The following is a 20990-nucleotide window of genomic DNA, read 5'->3' on the forward strand; positions in this document are numbered from 1 at the left end:
TGCAATGTCATCATCTCACTGGCTTCTTCTCTGGCGACCTCTCATTGGCTATTGCTGACCACGGTTCTCAAAACGTATTGTTGCACATCTCACTACAAGAGCTTTGCACAATTTGCGTGGTTAAAATCAAACATGTTAGAAAATATCGGGCTGTCTGGGACTGCTCAAAGACGGAATCGGTAGCCCTCATATTGAACCGCTCACATGAAATGAGCTTCGGTGCCCCGAGTAAGCGGCGACTTGGGGATTTTGTCTCCAATCTCAAAAACTTGTCTGGGACAGCTAAAACGTGGCCAAAATCATGTAGTGTACACCCGGCTTTACAGATCTGTGCCTACATGCACCTTATTCGCACATAAAGAAGCCAAAACCTATGTAATGACACTACATCACCAAAAGTATGTGGACACCTGCTTGTCTAACATCTCATTCCAAAATCATGGGCATTAATATGGAGTTGGTCCCCCCTTTGCTGCTGTAACACCCTCCACTCTTCTGGGAAGGGTTTCCACTAGATGTTGTAACGTCGCTGCAGGGACTTGCTTCCATTCAGCCAGAAGTGCATTAGTAAGGTTGTGCGATTACAAACTTAACAATTGGCACTATGCATTCGGCAGGTAGTGTTCTCCTGGCATCTGGTAAACCCAGACTGCCAGATGGTGAAACGTGATTCATCACGGCAAAGAATTCGTTTCCACTGCTCCAGAGTCCAATGGCGGCGAGCTTTACACCACTCCAGCCGACGCTTGGCATTGCGCATGGTGATCTTAGGCTTGTGACGCACATCATTAATGTGCATCAGACAAGTGACTTAAATGTTATACAACATTGTTTGTCAATTATTTTCAAGCAGTTTCTCTTTAGGGTTGTTGTTAAATATGTTTAATTACATTTTAGCTTGTTTATAGTGTTACCATCTACACAGATCTCAGATTATTCACACAATTTGATTTGATGTGGTCATTGTAGGCCGAACGGGGGACTTGCTCTCCCTCTCATACAGTATGGTCACGTTTCAGGCCAACTACATTGCAGACGTTGCATTGCATCAACCCGTGGTCGATCGATTTGTACAGTCAGGCATCAGATTGCTATATGATATGATGTGATATGACATATCATATATTGTGATATGACAGCTCTCCAGGCATTGTGAGATTTGGCAGGCGTCTGTAATGTAGTCAGCCCGGGAAACGCGGCCAGTATGCCTTTGGAAAAGTAGAGGCATAGAACACGTTCTTCATGCCACTCCAGTGATTGGTCCGAAATAATGGTAAGGCAGTGTGTTAGATCCCTGCCAATGGTGAGGTTGCACGGTTGGTCCATTCTGATTGGTCCATGACAGGTTTGACTTAATAGGATTCGTCTGATAGGCCACGTGATTCATCGGTGCTGACAATGCCACTGCTAGAGTGGTCCATACAAATGATACAGGCAGGATCCCACTGCTGTTTTCCAGTACTATGTACTGTACACAGTAGCTACGCACATGTACAATTAAAATTCATAATTGTGTGTTTGTTAACTTAATTTGCATAACTACTTAATCATAAAATATCTTCATAAGGTCAGCAGCAAATATGGAAAATAAGACTCACAGTAAAATGGTTCAGAGTTCCATATAACAAAGACAAACAAAATGACAACGTCCCAGAGTTCTAGAATATCACAAATACGTATTAAATTCCCCATTTCACTGATCAGGAGTGTGTATGATGAGTGTTAGCACATTTATGTATGGTATGGTGTGGTGTGTGTGTGTGTGTGTGTGTTTGTTTGTTTGTTTACTAATTGCACTTGAGGATGAAGATATGTGTATCACATTGCCGGTCAGATATCTGCAGGTGTTTGGCATATTCGGGATACGTCTGGAACTGTTCACTATACACATAGGACATGGACATGACTACAGAGAATGTAAAGTTAGAAAGAACTTGTCATTGTGATACAGCTTATTGGAATAACAGCTCTAAACCAGTAGGTATAAATCAGAGCATTTAGCCCAGTGGAGGAAAAAAAAGACCATTGAAATTGCCTCCCTAAAAGATAAGCAACATTTCAGTCTTCACTTGATAGCACTTCCAACATGATAACTGTGTGCCTCTACATTCTGTGCAAAATAAGATCAAAGTCCACACACACATATCCACTCAACTCTCTCTATGTACAGTTATGGCGTTAGTACCATCAGTTCCCCTACAGGGACTAAGACATTCCTTAACCATCCGAGGCAAGACGCAGTACCTCTTCTTCCACCTGTTTCATGTAGTCCTGTAAAGGCCTTCTAAAGGTGACAGGGATACTGTAGGGTTGGTGGGCTGTGGGGACAGGTGTCAGGGACAGGGAAACAAAATGGGAAGACACTTTTGGACAAAAGCACCTCACAACGCTCTGTGGCGACCGTTACTTGGGAAACCGACTAATTTGATGACTCGACCAATCTAGTCAAATGGGAGAAGAATGGGTGCCGTGGGGGGGAGTAGTATTTTTCTATTTTCAGGTCTCAGAAGAACTTGTCGTCGATGCGGAAGTGCGGCCGCGTCACATCGTCGGGGTTGATGAACACCGAGATGGACTTGCCGGGGTTCTCCGTCACCAACTGCTGCAGCTTCTTAGCCAATCGGTCATCCGGCTGGTGCTCGCCGCCCGCGTCTGACTGTGGCGACGGCAGGTTTGAGGCGCTGCTGCGCCAATGCAGGTCCAGGGTCAGCCTGTTGGCCGCCTTGGCTTGCTCGATGGTGGTGCGCAGGTGCTCGGCCGGGTCGGAGCGCACCGAGCTGAGTTTGCGGGCGTGGAGCATGGCCTTCTCATCCGACAGGTGCTCCAGCATGTTGCACTGTGGGATGAAGTAGTTGGGGCACATCTTGTTGACCAGGCAGTTCTGCAGGTCGTCGATGAGGCCTAGCAGGAAGTGGGCTGAGAAGTCTTCCTGGGACAGGTAGGTGGCGGGGAGCCGATCGCAGGCCCACAGCATCATGCTGCGCAGGTGGTAGGGGCTGATGGCCTTGGGCCTTGACAGCAGCTTGATAATGATGGCCTTGCATGCCTGGTAGGCCTGCATCAGGTTGGCCGAGATGCACTTCTTGAGCTGCACTTCGCTGCGGGCGAACGACAGGCGCCACTCATTCTCCTTACGGCCCTTGTGGGAGCAGGCAGGCACCAGGTAGAAGCCGCTGATCACCTCCTCCTCTGTGATCTTGCCGTCCCAGAAGTGGTTCTCCATCAGCCAGCTCTGGGCCACCGCCGGCCATCCCTTGAAGGAGACCACAGGCAAGATGTCATAGAGCATGCGGCTGCTGCCCACGCCCAGGATGACGGAGATGATGGTGCCGTTCCGCTCCACCTTCTCCACGCGGGGCATGCCGCGCTGGGGCTTCTTCTGGATCTCCACCAGGACCACGCTGATGGACTCGTAGAACCAGTCAGCCACCAGCGTGGGTGAGAAGAAGTAGTTGGTGGCGCCGTTGATGTGGTCTACCATGGTGCAGCAGTCCTTCCACTTGTTGATGGTGCCCTCGTCGAAGAGGCGCAGGCTCAGCCACGAGTGGCACAGGGCTGAGTGGCGCATGTCCAAAGTCACCGGCTGGTTGCGGTCGTGCAGCTTGAGCGCGGGCACGAGGAGGGTAAAGTCCATGTCATAGTCGGTGCCGCGGGCGTAGACACTCAGCTCGTCTAAGTCCATGTCGACCACACCCTCTCGCACGCCACCTGACAGTAGTAGGTACTCGTTGGCCACAGGGAGCTTCTGGTCCAGTTTCTGCACCATACCTGATGGGAGAAGGATAAAGGGGGATTAATTGTGGCCTGTGTGGTCCAGCCGTTAGAGTTGGCATGGGTTCGAATCTGGCCTACTGCCCTTTGACTCAACCTCCTCCTACATTTCCTTACCTGTTCTATCTGTTCAATAAAAATAACAAAAAATACAAAAGGAGTGTCCCACTCCTTAAAAATAGGGGGATGAATAGACAGCATATATATAGCCTGTGATTATGTTCCAGCAGTGCAAATGCTCTGTAATAAGGTAGCCTATGTCATTCCAGGCTCTGTGAGTATGTGTTATTGTGGCAATACACACTGAAGGCTACACTTGCGGTAGAGGAAACCTCTAATCACAGATCTAGGATCAGATTACCCTACCCCCAATAATAACCTTAACATTCATGTGGGTGGTAAAACATCTGATCCTGTATCAGTGTTGTTTGAATGCAACTTAACCTATTACCAGTAGACCAGAGGGGTATACTACAAAGCAGGATCAATGAGTTAGCCAGCTAACCTTGATAAACAACTAGAAATAATTACATTTTATGGTTCATTAAGAAAGCTGAACTTGGAAATGTTTTTGGTTGTCAGGTAAATTTTTCATGCTTTGCTCTGCTCTGCCTTGCATTGCTCTGCCTTGCATGCTACCTCAGGGAGTGACGCCCCTTACCCGCACAAGTCTCAGGCTCAGCTGGCTCCAGCTGACAGCACCCAGATAGGGCAGCCAGTCTAGGAGATGGACAACTCCAATTACAAAGCTCCTGACCAGGCAGATACAGGAGTCCCATCTCCCAAACAGCTGGAAAGGCGGATGAAGACGGCATCTGATAACTGGCGAAATTGGATAGGAGCGTCACCAAAATGACTAAAATGTCAAATATATATATTTATCCCTCTGGATACTAGTGTTGTACCACATCTCTCTACTAGGGGGCAGTGCAAGCCAATTTCCACCTAATCCCCCCCAGGCTGCAAGTCCGAACACAACAGCTAGACCTTACCGTGAAATGCTTACTTACAAGTCCTTAACCAACAATGCAGTTAAGACAAATAAAGAGTTAACAAAATACTTACTAAATAAACTAAAGTTAAAAAAATAAAAACAAATAACAATAACAAGGCTATATACAGGGGGTACCGGTACCGAGTCAATGTGCAGGGGCACAGGTTAGTCAAGGTAATCTAGGTAATATGTACATGTAGCTAGGGGTAAAGTGACTATGCATAGAAAATAAACAGCGATTACATTTACATTACATTTAAGTCATTTAGCAGACGCTCTTATCCAGAGCGACTTACAAATTGGTGCATTCACCTTATGACATCCAGTGGAACAGCCACTTTACAATAGTGCATCTAAATCTTTTAAGGGGGGGGGGGGGGGGATTAGCAGAAACGTTTTTTAAAAAGGGGGGGGCGGGAACTAAATTGTTGGAACTAAAGATTAAACGGTTCTCAAGATTTGAAAATAACGGTTCTGTACCGGAACACTAGAGACCACTTTCGTTCCTGGTTTTGGTTCCGTTCCTCTAAAAATGTTTCTGTTTCTCAGTTTCTGTTCCCTGAACCGGTTCCAACCCGATACATTTCCATGACATAATATTAACACATGCCAAATAAATCTCTCCTGTCAAAACGTGGCAATAGCTTGTGCATGGTTTGCTTTTGGGTTCTGTGTGCACTGCACTGGACTGAGCTGGCCTAGCATGCTCCATAAGCATTGGCTGAGTTTATCTATGTGGACTGCAGTGCTCTGCCTCGTTTGTTTTTCCTCTTCACTGATTCCAGGAAGTGTCTGTTCACTCTCAGCAGCCATAACCCCCGACATAAGAGACGGGCCCGAGTGGCTCGGTGCTGTGGTCTACTGTCACTGTTTGTTTGAGACACCGAGCGCAAGAAGCTTAAGTGTGTAGGCCTACAGCGCAAGTGTGTGTGGAGTGTGGTCTTGTATTACTATTCTTTTGGGTACCGGAAATCTCCAAAAGTCCCCACAAGGATAGTAAAACGAGGAAAATTCTCCCCTCGTGTTGACGTTTCCCAGGACTCTGCGAGGACAAAGGCTATTTTAGGCTCAGGGGTTAGGGTTACAATTAGAGTTAGAGTTAAGGAAAATAGGATTTAGAATGGAAATCAATTTTAGATCCCCACAAGGATAGTAAAACATATGCTGTGTGTGTGACTCTGCGTACGATTGTGTGTGTGTGTGTGTCTGTCTGTCTGCTAGTCCTTTTGTATCTTTGGCTCAAATCATCTGAGTGAGTTTTCACTGTGTGCATTTTTCTAACACTGCTGCTGATCCAGTACACCACCACAACAGTTCGCCTAATATCACAGTCAAATCAAAGTTTTTCAAGTTAGTAAATTGGTATTCAAACTTTTTCAGCAGGGACACTATTTTCAACAAATAACCTTGAATTCATTGCATTTTCATGAAACCAATAAGTACATTTACTCAATAAACTTGTATTTTTTCAATAATTGTTCTACAAAACGCTTGTATTTTGTCCCATACAATAATCTGTCCACATTTTTTTTTCTATAATAAAATGTATAATCATTTTGGCGACCTCACTAGGGGTCATGACTCGTCGTTGAATTCCATCGAGTTAGTGGGCAAGTTTAAGTGGTAAGGCTAAAGCAACCGACTCTAGACAAAAGCCAAGGCGTGAAGTCATGGGAGGTGCAACTGAGACAGCCGAACGTTGAACACTAACATTGTTTTCCAACAACAGGGGTCAGATCAACATGGCAGTGTTGACATTGATTATAAAGATTTTTCTTTATTTCTAAATTATAAACATTTCGCCAACTGAAATACAGTACCAGTCAAAAGTTTGGACACACCTACTCATTCAAGGGTGTTTCTTTATTTGTATTATTTTCTACATTAATAGTGAAGACATCAAAACTATGAAATAACATATATGGAATCATTTAGTAACCAAAAAAGTATGTAATATGAGATTGTTCAAAGTATCCACCCTTTTCCTTGATGACAGCTTTGCACACTTTGAATTCTCTCAACCAGCTTCATGAGGTAGTCACCTGGAATGCATTTAAATTAACAGGTGTGCCTTGTTAAAAGTTAATTTGTGTAATTTCTTTTTCTTTTTCTTTTTCCTTCTTAATGCGTTTGAGCCAATCCGTTTTAATGTGACAAGGTAGGGGTGGTATACAGAAGATAGCCCTATTTGGTAAAAGACCAAGTCCATATTATGGTAAGAACAGCTCAAATAAGCAAAGAGAAACAACAGTCCATAATTACTTTAAAACATGAAGGTCAGTCAATCCGGAAAATGTCAAGTTTCTTCAAGTGCAGTCGCAAAAACCATCAAGCACTATGATGAAACTGGCTCTCATGAGGACCGCCACAGGAAAGGAAGACCCAGAGTTACCTCTGTTGCAGAGGATAAGTAAGAGTTAACTGCACCTCAGACTGCAGTTCAAATAAAGGCTTCACAGAGTTCAAGTAACAGACACACCTCAACATCAACTGTTCAGAGGAGACTGTGTGAATCAGGCCTTCATGGGTCGAATTGCTGCAAAGAAAAAAGGACCAATAAGAAGAAGAAACTTGCTTGGGCTAAGAAACACGAGCAATGGATGACCGGTGGAGATCTGTCTTTTGGTCCAAATTTGAGATTTTTTGGTTCCAACCACCGTGTCTTTGTGAGACACCGAGAAGGTGAACAGATTTTTATAAAAAAGTAATATTTTACTTTTATTTAACTAGGCAAGTCAGTTAATAACAAATTCCTTTATTTAACTATTTGCAATGACAGCCTACCAAACCAAACTCTAACGACGCTGGGCCAATTGTGCGCCGCCCTATGGGACTCCCAATCCCGGCCGGTTGTGATACAGCCTGGAATCTAACCAGGGTCTGTAGTGACGACTCTAGTACTGAGATGCAGTGCCTTAGACCGTTGCGTCACTGGGGATGATCTCTGCATGCATGGTCCCACCGTGAAGAAGGAGGTGGTGTGATGGTGCTTTGCTGGTGACACTGTCAGTGATTTATTTAGAATTCAAGGAACACTTAATGAGCATGGCTACCACAGGATTCTGCAGCAATATTCCATCCCATCTGGTTTGCGCTTAGTGGGGCTATCATTTGTTTTTCAACAGAACAATGACCCAACACACCTCCAGGCTGTGTAAGGGCTATTTGACCAAGAAGGAGAGTGATGGAATGCTGCACCAGATGACCTGGTCTCCACAATCACCCGACCTCAACCCAATTGACATGGTTTGGGATGAGTTGGACCGCAAAGTGAAGGAAAAGCTGCCAACAAGTACTCAGCATAATGACTCCTTCAAGACTGTTTGAAAGGCATTCCTCATGAAGCTGGTTGAGAGAATGCCAAGCGTGAGCAAAGCTGTCATCAAGGCAAAGGGTTGCTACTTTGAAGAATCTCAAATGTAAAATATATTTGGATTTGTTTTACACTTTTGGTTTCTACATGATTCCATATGTTATTTCATAGTTCCGATGTCTTCACTTTTATTCTACAACGTAGAAAATAGTCAAATACAGAAAAACCCTTGAATGAGTAGGTGTGTCCAAACTTTTGACAGGTACTGTTAATGTGCATGTACATTGTACAATTAATTATTGAGACTCAAATATCTCATTAAATTTTATATCCACTGATATTTATAATTCGTGGCAAAGTTAGTTCCTGTTTCAGTCATGTTTTTGGTCACGTTCGTGTGAGTCAAACAAAAACACCCTAATGATTGGTTGACAATAGAGCCCCTCACAATGTAGGTGATGGCTGCAAGATGAACGTTGTGAAGAGCAACTGCAGAAACTTGCAATCGGCAGCAGTCAAAACGTCATGACCATTGATCACATGATTTTTGTAAAGATCACGCAGTCAACATGTAGGAGCTAGTTGTACAATTTTAATCCCCGTAATGCAACACACTTTGAAAAGGTGGTGACCAACGACTTAACAAAAGTGAGCCGCTCAAACGTGCCCACTGTGATCCGACACACAGGGCCTGTTCTACATTGCAGCAGACAGTGTAGGAGACTGCCGACTGACCGATCTACAAATCACCTTCCATCATAAATAACTACTGATTATTATTTGTAGATCAGTCAGTCGGTCATAATTTATCCATGTTACATTACCTAGTGGGCAAAACCTGGTTGAAAAGACATCAGTAGACTACTGATCATAAGATCTCATCATAACCTGGTAATGACCACCTGACTACAGCTTATTACCTGGTGTAAAAAGGATTCCAGAGGACAAAGTTGGATATTGAAAACATTGTTCATTGCATTTAGATTGGTTTCCATAGGCACCAATTAAAGTTTCAATCTGCAACATATTCATACATTTAAAATAGATCAAGCAATCTACATCACAAATCTTTGCATATTTGCAAAGTAATTGTTTCATAATTCACCCTGTACATTACATGCATAGAAAGACTGGGACAGAATATATTTAAGCAATAAGGCAAGAGGGGGTGTGGCATATGGCCAATATACCACGGCTAAGGACCGTTCTTATGCAAGACGAAACGCCTGGATACAGCCCTTAGCAGTGGTATATTGGCCATATACCACAAACCCCAGAGGTGCCTTATTACTATTATAAACTGGGTACCAACGTAATTAGAGTAGTAAAAAATAAATATTTGTATACGCCAGGGGTGTCAGTCAAATGGACGGAGGGCCAAATAAAAAATTTAGCTACAAGCCGAGGGCCGGACTGTTCGAATGTTCATTGAAAATTTTTTAAATGACGCATATAGTCTAGTGAACCTAATTGAACCTACTGAAAACCTAACAAATATATTCCAATATGATCAGATAAATAAAGCAATATTTTCTTATGGCTCTGTCAGTAATCTTTAATTTTCAACAGACACAAAAGACAAATTTCAATGTCAGAAATGTCGGTGCTCTCATCCACAGCCAAGGAATATGCAATGAAATCTTTTCCCTTTTTCACAAGCTGCTCTTTTAGATTGATGGACAACTGGTCTACTCTCTCGGCAATGGTGTTTCTGCTCAGACTCACATTTAAAAAGAGTTGCCTTTTTTCTGGGCAAACTTCGTCACAAACTTTAATCATGCAGTTTTTGATGAAATCCCCCTCCGTAAATGGCCGGGCTGATTTAGCGATCTCTTCTGCCAAAATAAAACTGGCCTTGACAGCAGCCTGGCCTTGTGATTTGGCTTTTTTGAACAGAGCCTGTCGAGATTTGAGGCCTCGTTTTAATTCCTCTGCCTTTTGTAGCCTTTGTTCCATGTCCATATTCTTGTTTTTGTCCGCGTGTTTCGTTTCATAATGTCGTCTCAGATTATACTCTTTCAGTACCGCCACACTTTCTCCACACAGAAGACACACATGTTTTCCAGCTACCTCCGTGAACATATACTCCGACTCCCACCTTGTTTGAAACCCCCGGTTCTCAGTGTCCACCTTCCGTTTTGCCATTTTTGATGGGTATCTGAAAGTTAATTTTACTGTGATGCTGACGACTGCTGTGCCAATAAATATTGAAATGAAGCAGCCTACTGCTCGGTGCGTCACCGTTGCATTGTGAAATGTAGTATTGGTGCGTGTAAAAGATCTGCGGGCTGCCGGCTTGCTGCGGTCTGCGGGCCGGTTCTAATAATAAATCAAGATCATCCCAGGGGCCGTAAAAAACCTTCTCGCGGGCCGGATGTGGCCCGCGGGCCTTGACTCTGACATATGTGGTATACGCTATACCACGGCTGTCAGCCAAATCAGCATTCAGGGCTCGAACCACCCAGTTTATATATATATATTTTTTTTAAACGCACATTGGGATTTTTTTAATACTTAATAAGATTGGTGTGATGGGGTAGATTGTCATCAAGGACCTTAGAGCAGAGAAGGCGATCTGGAGCGTAGTGGTCCTCTTGATGACTAGTGTGATGGGTCAGATCTAGAGTGGAGAGAATCAGTGCATTACAAATGTATCAATCTGAGATTTTAAAAGAAAATCAAAATCAAAGTTTATTTGTCACGTGCACCGAATACAACAGGTGTACTTACAGGCTCTAACCAATAGTGAAAAAAAGTTGTTAGGTGAACAATAGGTAAGTGAAGAAATAAAACAACAGTAAAAAGACAGGATAAATAAAGTAGCGAGGCTTGAACGCTGAGCTGTAGTCAATGAATAGCATTCTCACATAAGTGTTGCTTTTGTCCAGGTGGGAAAGGGCAGTGTGGAGTGCAATAGAGATTGCATCATCTGTGGATCTGTTTGGGCGGTATGCAAATTGGAGTGGGTATAAGGTTTCTGGGATAATGGTGTTGATGTGAGCCATTACCAACCTTTCAAAGCACTTCATGGCTACGGACGTGAGTGCTATGGGTCTGTAGTCATTTAGGCAGGTTGCCTTTGTGTTCTTGGGCACAGGGACTATGGTGGTCTGCTTGAAACATGCTGGTATCACAGACTCAATCAGGGACATGTTGAAAATGTCAGTGAAGACACCTGGCAGTTGGTCAGCACATGCCCGGAGCACACGTCCTGGTAATCCGTCTGGCCCCGCAGCCTTGTGTTTGTTGACCTGTTTAAAGGCCTTACTCACGTCGGCTACAGAGAGCGTGATCACACAGTCGTCCGGAACAGCTGATGCTCTCATGTACGCCTCAGTGTTGCTTGCCTCGAAGCGAGCATAGAAGTGATTTAGCTCGTCTGGTAGGCTCGTGTCACTGGGCAGCTTGCAGCTGTGCATCCCTTTGTAGTCTGTAATGGTTAGCAATCCCTGCCACATAAGACGAGCATTGGAGCCGGTGTAGTATGATTCAATCTTAGCCCTGTATTGACGCTTTGCCTGTTTGATGGTTCGTCGCAGGGCATAGCAGGATTTCTTGTAAGCTTCCCGCACCTTGAAAGCGTCAGCTCTACCCTTTAGCTCAGTGCGAATGTTGCCTGTATTCCATGGCTTATGGTTGGGGTATGAACGTACAGTCACTGTGGGGATGACTTCCTCGATGCACTTATTGATAAAGCCAGTGACTGATGTGGTGTACTCCTCAATGCCATCGGAAGAATACCAGAACATGTTCCAGTCTTTGATAGCAAAACATTCCTGTAGTTTAGCATCTGCTTCATCTGACCCCTTTTTTATAGACCGAGTGGTGCTTCCTGCTTTAATTTTTGCTTGTAAGCAGGAATCAGGAGGATAGAGTTGTGGTCGGATTTTCCAAATGGAGGGCGAGCTTTGTATGTGTCTCTGTGTGTGGAGTACAGGTGATCTAGAATTGTTTTCTCTCTAGTTGCACATTTAACATGTTGATGGAAATTTGGTAGAACTGATTTAAGTTTCCGTGCATTAAAGTCTCCTGCCACTAGGAGCGCCGCCTCTGGGTGAGTGGTTTCCTGTTTGCTTATTTCCTTATACAGCTAACTGAGTGTGGTCTTAGTGCCAGCATCTGTATGTGGTGGTAAATGAACAGCCACAAAAAGTATAGCTGAAAACTCTCTAGGCAAGTAGTGTGGCCTGCAATTTCTCACAATATACTCTACTTCAGGCGAGCAAAATCTAGAGACTTCCTTAGATTTCGTGCACTCTTTGTCCTCTGTACCTGCGCCGCTTCCTCTTGCAAATAACGGGGAGGTCGGTCCTGTGGGGTGTTTGGAGAATGTCTTGTGCGTCGTCTTTGTTGTAGAAAAAATCTTTATCTAATCCGAGGTGAATGATCGCTGTCCTGACATCCAGAAGCAATTTTTTTGCCGTAAGATACGGTTGCAGAAATATTATGTACAAAATAAGTTACGAATAATGCGAGAAAAACCCCCACATTATAGCACAATTGGTTGGGCGCCCGTAAAACTGCTGCCATTTCCTGAAGAAACTTTGTGGACTCAGCTGGCTAATAGTATTTCCATGGTACTATAATAAGCAATAAGGCACGAGGGGGTGTGGTATATGGCCAATATACTACAGCTAAGGGATATTCTTACGCACGACACATCGCAGATTGCCTGGACACAGCCCTTAGCCGTGATATATTGGCCATATACCACAAACCCCAGAGGTGCCTTATTGCTATTATAAACTGGTCATACCTGTGGTATATGGTCTGATATACCACGGATGTCAGCCAATCAGTATTCAGGGAAGCCACTGCTGTCTCAGGTAACTCCTACTATTATTACGTGTCAAAGCCCCCAGCAATCGGTCATAGATAAGCAACATGTGGGGCGGATTGGAGTCAATTTTGACAACTTAATTTTTCATTGATATGCAGCCTTTGGCTATGAATAATAGGTTGGCAGGTAATGATCCGGCTTTTGACACTCCAGGTGATTTCAAAACCCCAAAAATGTTTGAAATTCATGCACCTAAATGTTTGCAGCCTTTTGCCAAATATTGACTACATCAAGATCTGGAATTCCGAGGCAGATCCAGATATTCTTATTTGATCAGAAACATGGTTATCTGAGAAAATCGTGGATTCTGAGGTTACCACGAATGGTTTTTCAGGTCTGATAGAATTGGCAAAGGTGGTGGTGTTGCTATCTATACAAAAAGTATCCTTTCTGTGTCTCTTTTAAAGGCTAGTTCCAGTCCTAACCAATTTGAATTTCTAGCTTAAAGTCTTCTACTAGGTTCTAATTCTAAAGTAACTGTTCTAGGAGTCTACCGCCCTCCCTGAATGTTGGTTTTACAGAATTTGGCAGTACGTCCCAACGGGAAAATAAAAAACGCAGATCACGTGTAACCACGCTAGCCCAGGACCTCCACATTCAACTTCTTCACCTGCAGGATCTTCTGAGTATTTATGTCTGTAATAAAGCCCTTGTGAAGAAAAACTCATTCTGATTGGCTGGGCCTGGCTCCCAAGTGGGTGGGCCTTTGCCCTCCCAGGCCCACCCATGGCTGAGGACCTGCCCAGTCATGTGAAATCCAGAGATTCGGACCTAATTAATTTATTTCAATTGACTGATTTCCTTATATGAACTGTAACTCAGTAAAATTTTGAAATTGTTGCACTTTGCGTTTATATTTTTGTTCGGTATAGTTGAAGAAGTTTGTTGCAGTTATAGCTTTGAGACGTCTTCAAAAAAGAGCAACTTGCTCATATACATACTTTGCGTCGTTCTCCACCACGGCAGTCCGGGTGGACACATTTTAGGACTGTCCCTAGGGCCCGTAACACATCAACTTCCTGAGTTTTCAGGCTTTTCCTGACACTTGCTGTAAGCATAAAAAGAGAAGAAAATAAATCAAGATTGGTATAACGTGGACATGCAGGACACAACAGAACAGGAACACAGTAAAATATATTTAACAGTCAGAATCTACTAAAAATGTATCATTGTCAAATGTCTCAAATGCTCACAATTACTTACCAAGTACAATGGAGAACAAACAAGTGACAGCAAAGGCATGTTTGCTTCTCTGTCCCTTCATATTGAAGTGGGACATTAATTAATTGGTCATCAATCCGAAACACTAAGAAAGACGATACCAAAAGTAGACAGTAGTTGTTTTTTTGAACTCATCTCTAAATGGTGAAGTTTTGCTTAATCGAATACATGTTGTAATATGCAAACAACTTTGTATGAAACACACTGCTTCATAATCCTGAGGACATTGTCCCAGACAGAAGATCCCCCCAATTGAGGACAGCTTGGCAGTCTTAAAAAAAAGAAAGGTAAATGCAAAAATGTAAGTATGTGTAAAGACAGTAAAGACACAATAAAATATTCTCTTTTTAAAAAGTTGTGTCTGTCATATCATTCCTGCAACAAATATTGTTAGAAATGGGTGTAATTGGCAAATCTCTTCCTCTTCTCTGCAACTGCACACGTGTATGAGTTTGAGTGAGCAACTGGGAAAACGAGCAAGAGAGAACGGGGAGAAACTTTACATGACTCACCAAGGGAGGTCTGTGTGGAATCAGGACACAAGGTTTTCGCAACTGGAAAAAAAGGGAGAATCAAAATGGGATTTTAAATGAAATAAATCAAATTTGCTTGCCTTACTTAAGATTAAATGATTAGGAAGCAATGCTATTTCAAGTGGATCTACTTACACTTAGATCAGGCGAGACCTGATGCAAAGAGAAAACTTGAATGATCATCAGCATAGCTAGTACAACCAAGCTCTTACCAATGTGGTGAGTAGGAATCAATACACATTGAAGATCAGAATATGAAAGAGGGGAAAAAAAATAAAACATTTTGCACACAGAACTTACTGTCAATGACTATGGATTTAAGGGGTGGTTCTGTTCTCTTCTTTTCCTGGGACGTGGCAGAATAGGTCACTGGTAACTAAGTGGGTGGCCAAGGACTGCTGTAGAGGTCATGCATTAGGTCATTGACATGTTTCAGGAATCATAAAGATTGTGACAAATCACGAGTAACCATTAAGTTCATTAACCTAGCTACTACAGAAGACCTAAGGTCTTCACTAAGTTAGACTTCGCCTAGCATGTACATTGACCATGTTTCCCCTCAGCAATCTGGCAGTCAGGCAGACAGACGTGAGAGAGATATCCTGTGTTTTGCTGTCTATTTACATTTCTTAGTCAGCAGGCTGGATAACTGCTGTACTCCTTCCCTTTGTTCCCCTCCTCCATCCAAACTAGAAGATTACTGATTTTTTTGTATTTTTTTTTACATCTAGAGTTGAAAAAGGCAGTTGAGAGGTGTAACATTAGAATGAGGGTTGGGGGGGGGGGGGGGGGGGGGGGATAGGCAAAACGCATCATATTGTCAAATACAAGGATCCCTGATGAATCAACAAAAACTTCACATCCATATTTCAAGAATTAGGTAACCTAAAAATGTCTCACACACAATCAATGTTTCCTATATTTGTATTCATCAACCATCTCTCACGCTCTCACACACAGCTAGCATGACAACGTTGACACTGTTTTCTAAATCATCATCGCTCTCTGTCCATCTCTCACACAGACAGAACACACACACATTTACTGTCATTAAACAGATGTCAAAATGTCAAAACGTTAGCTAGCTAGCTACAACAGGTTAAAAAAAAATTCAAACTTACCACGTCCATGGGGGATTAGCTAGAGAGCTAACGTTAGCTTGCTAGAAAAACTTTCCTTGACATTATTCTCCCCAACAAACCGCCGCTCTACTTACAAAAGTAAAACAGTTTTTTGTATACATTTCGAGAAACAGTATTTGTTTTCCAGCTGTGTTGATGCTTGGGCAATGCGCTTGAGCAAGCAGGCTGCCTGCGAAGCGCAGAGACATGTATTGCTGCGAGCGAGGCACAGATTCCAATCCAAATTTTAGTTGGACCAGATATGCCTACCTCTTCATTTAGCTACTGAAATAAAAATGGACTTACTGAAATTAAAATAATGTGTGCAGTAATTTGAATTGCTCAAAAGCTTTAAAGGAAAACATAAATTATTTTCAGGGTCAAATTCAGGTACAATATTTTTTTACTAATTATTGATGGAAATAAATGGATTAAAAATAGGGGTTTGTAAATATTGGTGGATTGTATTAGGATATTTAAATAAAATATATAGGCCTACGTGTATTTTGTTAAATTCTGAAAACAAATTTAGTTAAGAAAATCGAAATTGCATTCAGTGGAACAGAAGAAAATGCACAGCAAAATAAACAAACGGTTACCATTAGAAGACACACAGCAAGCCACCGGATATTCTTCATTTAAAAAACATGATTTAATTGTACTGCAGTTTCACTGCATTTTAACAGCAGTGCATTTTTGTAAGGATATCCTGTATTATTGTGCATGCTTATCTTACATGCTGGTAGCCGAGAACAAATGTTATGGAGGTGAATGTGCACTTTTCAATTCGTTGGACTGCAACTACAAAAAGCATTGCCATAGCCTGTGGTAAAATCAAAAGCATTTAAAGCATCCTATAAATTAGGGACCATCTCTGATTGGGCCACAGACTGTCACAAAATGTTGCTTGCTAATGAACTAGCAAATTCGATGGAGGTGAAATAAAAATTTATTTATTTATTTATTGGTGTTTCATCACCTGCAGGATAAAAATCTAAAATGTCCCTACTCCTGAAGAAGTGAATTGTGCCAGATAAGCTGAAGTGGACTCGACCCGAGTACCATTAGCCTCAGCCTAGAGTAATATGATTATGCTGGACTCTGGAAGAGCTCGGCCTGCAAGAAGCCCCCTGAGTCTGAGTCCCGAGTCTCAAACGGAATAGTCCCAGAATGTTGACGGAGTACATGAGACCCTAAACCGCTTTGGTGCACTCTACCAGCTGTTGTTTGCCAACTGTGCTAAACTGAATCATGGAAACCTTGCTGGAAAATTAGCATTACCCACATTTGTATAATTGTAATGGTTCTAGTGTTTTATATCCAATGGGTGCGTGGCCCACAAACCCAATTGTCATACTTGAGTAAAAGTATTATTATAAAGTTATTATATTATATTATTATAAAGTGACTCAAGAAAAAGTTAGTCACCTAGTAAAATACTACTTGAGTAAAAGTATTGTGCTAAATATATTTATTAAGAATCAAATGTAAAAGTATAAATAATTAGACATTTCTTATATTAAGCAAAGCAGATGGCACCATTTTCTTGTTTTTAAAATGTATAGATTGCCAGGGGTACACTCCAACACTAAGACATCATTTACAACCGATGCATGTGTTTAGTGAGTCTGCCAGATAAGAGGCAGAAGAGATGACCACGTGTTCTCTTGATAAGTGTGTGAATTTGACAATTTTCCCATCCTGCTAAGCATTCAACACATAACGAGTACTTGTGGGTGTCAGGGAAAATGTATGGAGTAAAAAGTACATTATTTTAGGAATGTAGTAAAGTAAAGTACAGATACCCCCAAAAAACGACTTAAGTAGTACTGTAAAGTACTTTATAATTTCAGGACCATGGACAGCTACCGAGAGAAAACATCTCTGACTGCAATGCAGCACCACAGCAGAGGAAAGAGGCCACTCTAGGCGGAGACTAAATAAATAAATGCTGAAACTGATGTTGGACAATCAAACTCAATATGTAAAAAAACGAAATTCGTTGAGGCTGGGTCATTGACATAATGCTTATTTTAAACTGCTCCAGCGAAACGAGGCCCACCATGCATTTATGAAAGCTCTTGTTTCTAAAGCTCAAATGATCTCACTCTTTTTTACAGTTCTACAGGAATAGGAAAATATATGTTAAATATGTTATATAAAAGTGTTATTTGTATTGTAATTGTAACAATTATGGGATCTTGCCATGTGTGATAACAGGTGGTATATTATTAATAAGAAACTTGGTTTCCTACTGTAGGTAGTTGGCTGCATAGTGATAGCAACAATGTAACACGGAACCCAAACCGGCTGCGCGCGTGCGCCATCGTGAGCTATCATGCATGAATGTATTTTGTCCCCCTACACCAAACGCGATCACGACACGCAGGTGAAAATATCAAAACAAACTCTGAACCAATTACATTAATTTTGGGACGGGGTCGAAAAGCATTAAACATGTATGTCAATTTAGCTATTTCGCTTGCACTTGCTAGCAAATTTTTCCTATTTAGCTAGCTTGCTGTTGCTAGCTAATTTGTCCTGGGATATAAACATTGAATTGTTATTTTACCTGAAATGCACAAGGTCCTCTACTCCGACAATTAATCCAGACATAAAACGGCCAACGAATTGTTTCTAGTCATCTGTCCTCCTTCCAGGCTTTTTCATATTTGAACTTATATGGTGATTGGCATCTACACTTTTATAGTATTACCACTACAACCGGCAAAACAGTTAATCTTTCAATCACCCACGTGGGTATAACCAATGAGGAGATGGCACGTGGGTACCTGCTTCTATAAACCAATGAGGAGATGGGAGAGGCAGGACGTGCAGCGTGATCTGCGTCAGAAATAGAAAGGAGTTTAGCCCTTGTCATCGAAGACGCTCGTTGGCGCGCACGAGCAGTGTGGGTGCAATAATTGAATAACATGGATTTCTAAATTTATTTTTGCGACGCTCGCGCACGCGACGTGTCCGGTCTGGTCAGCATGTAACTCTCCGATGCAGGGGTTAAAGTAAAATTCCCTTCTGCCTGGTAAGGGACCTCCTATATGTGCACCAACATTTTCTATGGGTATAATCATAGAATTACATATTTATTTATTACTATTTCTTTCTATTCCAAAAAATAAGTGGTAACCCTACCTGCTTGATAGACACAGTTATGCTATTCATAGATGTCGGTAGAGCCAAATACTCCAACACGATCTCATGCACTGATTAAATGTATCCGTGTCTGGGAAGGGCTTGGTGTTTGGTTAAAACCAGGGCTTGAATTGAGTGAGGGTTTCACGTACCCTTTGTTAAAGAAAACGGCAAAAACAATATCTATTGTTTGCTTCATATTTTGAAATAAATACATGAAACGTATCCAAATGATATAGAGCATTCTATAACAATGCTTAACTCGGTGATCCCTTATGGTCGAAACAAGCTCTAAAATGCCCACTATGCATATGGGGATATATTGATTCCTCTCTATGACATTCTGACGCTGAGCTGCAGCCTATAATATTCAATGAGATAAAAAAAGGAGCTTTGCTATTCTGTCCCTATTAATTGCGCTTTTCTCTTTCTGAAAAGAGAAGATGTTTAAACCCAGGCAGCTTTTAGGGAAGCACTTATGTTGTTGGGTTATACAACGGAAGAGTAGCCAGCAGTTGAAGCTTACATTTTTCTGCATCACCTCTGTCTGGGTGGAAAGGTAACTTTTGAAAGTGCCATGCCATGCTTAGATTCATAAGGATGTTCTAAGATGTAATTATTTGCTAACAGCGTTTCAAACAAGACACTCTGGTTTGACATTGAGAAATAATGGTAAGAATGCCTATTTCTCTGTCCATTATTCCCTGAAACTTCTATTTGGGGGGGGGGGGGGGGGGCAGAACGCCCTGAAGCTAGCGGACTGTAGTTGCTATTGAGCATTGTCATAAATAGTTTGCATAATAAAACAATGTTGAGCCTCATTGTAGATTCAAATTACAGATAAACAGGCGTGATTTTTTCCCACCGACAATCTCTTACCGAGCATGGAGAAAATGAAATCTTTGGCGGTGTGGATCTCGAGCGCTCGCTGGTCGTCATATTCTCGCTGATCGTGTTTACTAAATTCCTGAATCAATCGGTTCAAATCCTCGATTCTGGCCCCGGACCTGAAATCGAGCTCGGGGTAGCTTGGGATGATCTTGTTGTTATTGGTCGTGGAGTTGGGAGTCGCGGTGGGGCTGTTTCCCAAGCTATTTACGGACCCAGCCCGGCTGGTTAGAGCAGGGGCCGCCATGTTTGCAAGATAAAAACAGCACTGTGAACGCAGGCGTCCCAAGGCCCCACAATGGCTACCTAGGCTTCAGTTCAGAACATCAGCCGCTGCTTGCACCAAACAAATCAGAGGTCCTTCAAATTGTATGCGGGGTGTGCAAAGTGCCCTCACTTTGGCTCTTTTGACTCTCATCAGCGTTACTGTTGGGGATGGTCTGTCGAATAGTAGACAAAGTAATTGTCATAGCTAGTGTGAGAGTGATAAAATCAGAAGTCAAGTCGCTGCTGGATCAGCTCTTCCAGAGCGACAAATGAATTGCGCTAGCGCATTTATGTAGCTGATACGTTGCCCAGCCTATTATAGAGTAAAGAGCTGTTTGGACGATTAGATGTTTGAGATGTTTTCACTAATGAAACACACCAAAGAAAAACAGTTCTCACGGTAACATTTACTTTCAAAATTTTAGCTATTGTTAGAAAAAATGTTTGAAATTATCAGATTTTTTTTTTTTAAATGACAACATGAAATTGTATTCTAGTGAAACACACTACTATGCTGCCATGTCCCTGTTTTCCACTAATTGTCCCTGTCAGTTCTGTGGGGGCGGGTATAATTTGTGGAACGTTCCAACAGGAATCTGTTCCAAAAACTTCGTAAAGTACAAGGTTGCCAACAAATAACGCATACAATGTAGCACGATCAACTAACCTTGCTAACTAGCTGACGAATAGGTGTCAACTCACCACGTAGCTTATTCTTAATGTTTGTCCATAGGACATTTTTCGGAATAAACGTGGTGAGTGAAAAACAATGAAATAGCCCACTCCCTACCCGGTGATAGCCCACTCCCTACCCGGTATCTTATTCGGCCGGTATACAACTTTGTATGCGTTGTTTATTGGAAACCTTGTTATTTACGACGTTTTTGGAACA

The 20990-nt window shown here is 42.4% G+C and overlaps 1 protein-coding gene across 4 annotated transcripts; it reads right to left on the reverse strand.

The window, feature by feature from the left end:
• Window positions 1-866: 866 nt before the first annotated feature.
• On the reverse strand, window positions 867-20886 carry LOC129821715 (nucleotidyltransferase MB21D2). 4 transcript variants are annotated; one of them, XM_055879301.1, is made up of 7 exons: window positions 15297-15412; window positions 14973-15070; window positions 14808-14825; window positions 14652-14693; window positions 14122-14410; window positions 13860-13966; window positions 867-3768 (listed from the first exon to the last, which is right to left on the reverse strand). In XM_055879301.1, exons 6-7 carry the CDS (start codon window positions 13897-13899, stop codon window positions 2504-2506), a joined length of 1305 nt encoding a protein of 434 aa, XP_055735276.1. In that variant the 5' UTR covers window positions 13900-13966; window positions 14122-14410; window positions 14652-14693; window positions 14808-14825; window positions 14973-15070; window positions 15297-15412; the 3' UTR covers window positions 867-2503. The 4 variants fall into 4 exon arrangements, with proteins under 4 accessions (XP_055735276.1, XP_055735278.1, XP_055735277.1 ...); XM_055879303.1 differs by adding an exon at window positions 10634-10698 and having other exon boundaries at window positions 13860-14410; window positions 15297-15411; XM_055879302.1 differs by having other exon boundaries at window positions 13860-14410; window positions 14808-15070.
• Window positions 20887-20990: the final 104 nt, after the last annotated feature.

The sequence above is a fragment of the Salvelinus fontinalis genome, chromosome 24 (genome assembly GCF_029448725.1).
Source record: "Salvelinus fontinalis isolate EN_2023a chromosome 24, ASM2944872v1, whole genome shotgun sequence".
Lineage (NCBI taxonomy): Eukaryota > Metazoa > Chordata > Actinopteri > Salmoniformes > Salmonidae > Salvelinus > Salvelinus fontinalis.

Excerpts from the sequence above, each read along its gene's own strand:
- LOC129821715 (XM_055879300.1), bottom strand. The coding sequence starts at position 20,078 with ATGGCGGCCCCTGCTCTAACCAGCCGGGCTGGGTCCGTAAATAGCTTG. Across the intron at positions 3,769-19,822 it reads TTTCATTTTCTCCATGCTCG|GTATGGTGCAGAAACTGGAC; the intron begins GTAAGAGATTGT and ends TTCTCCCATCAG.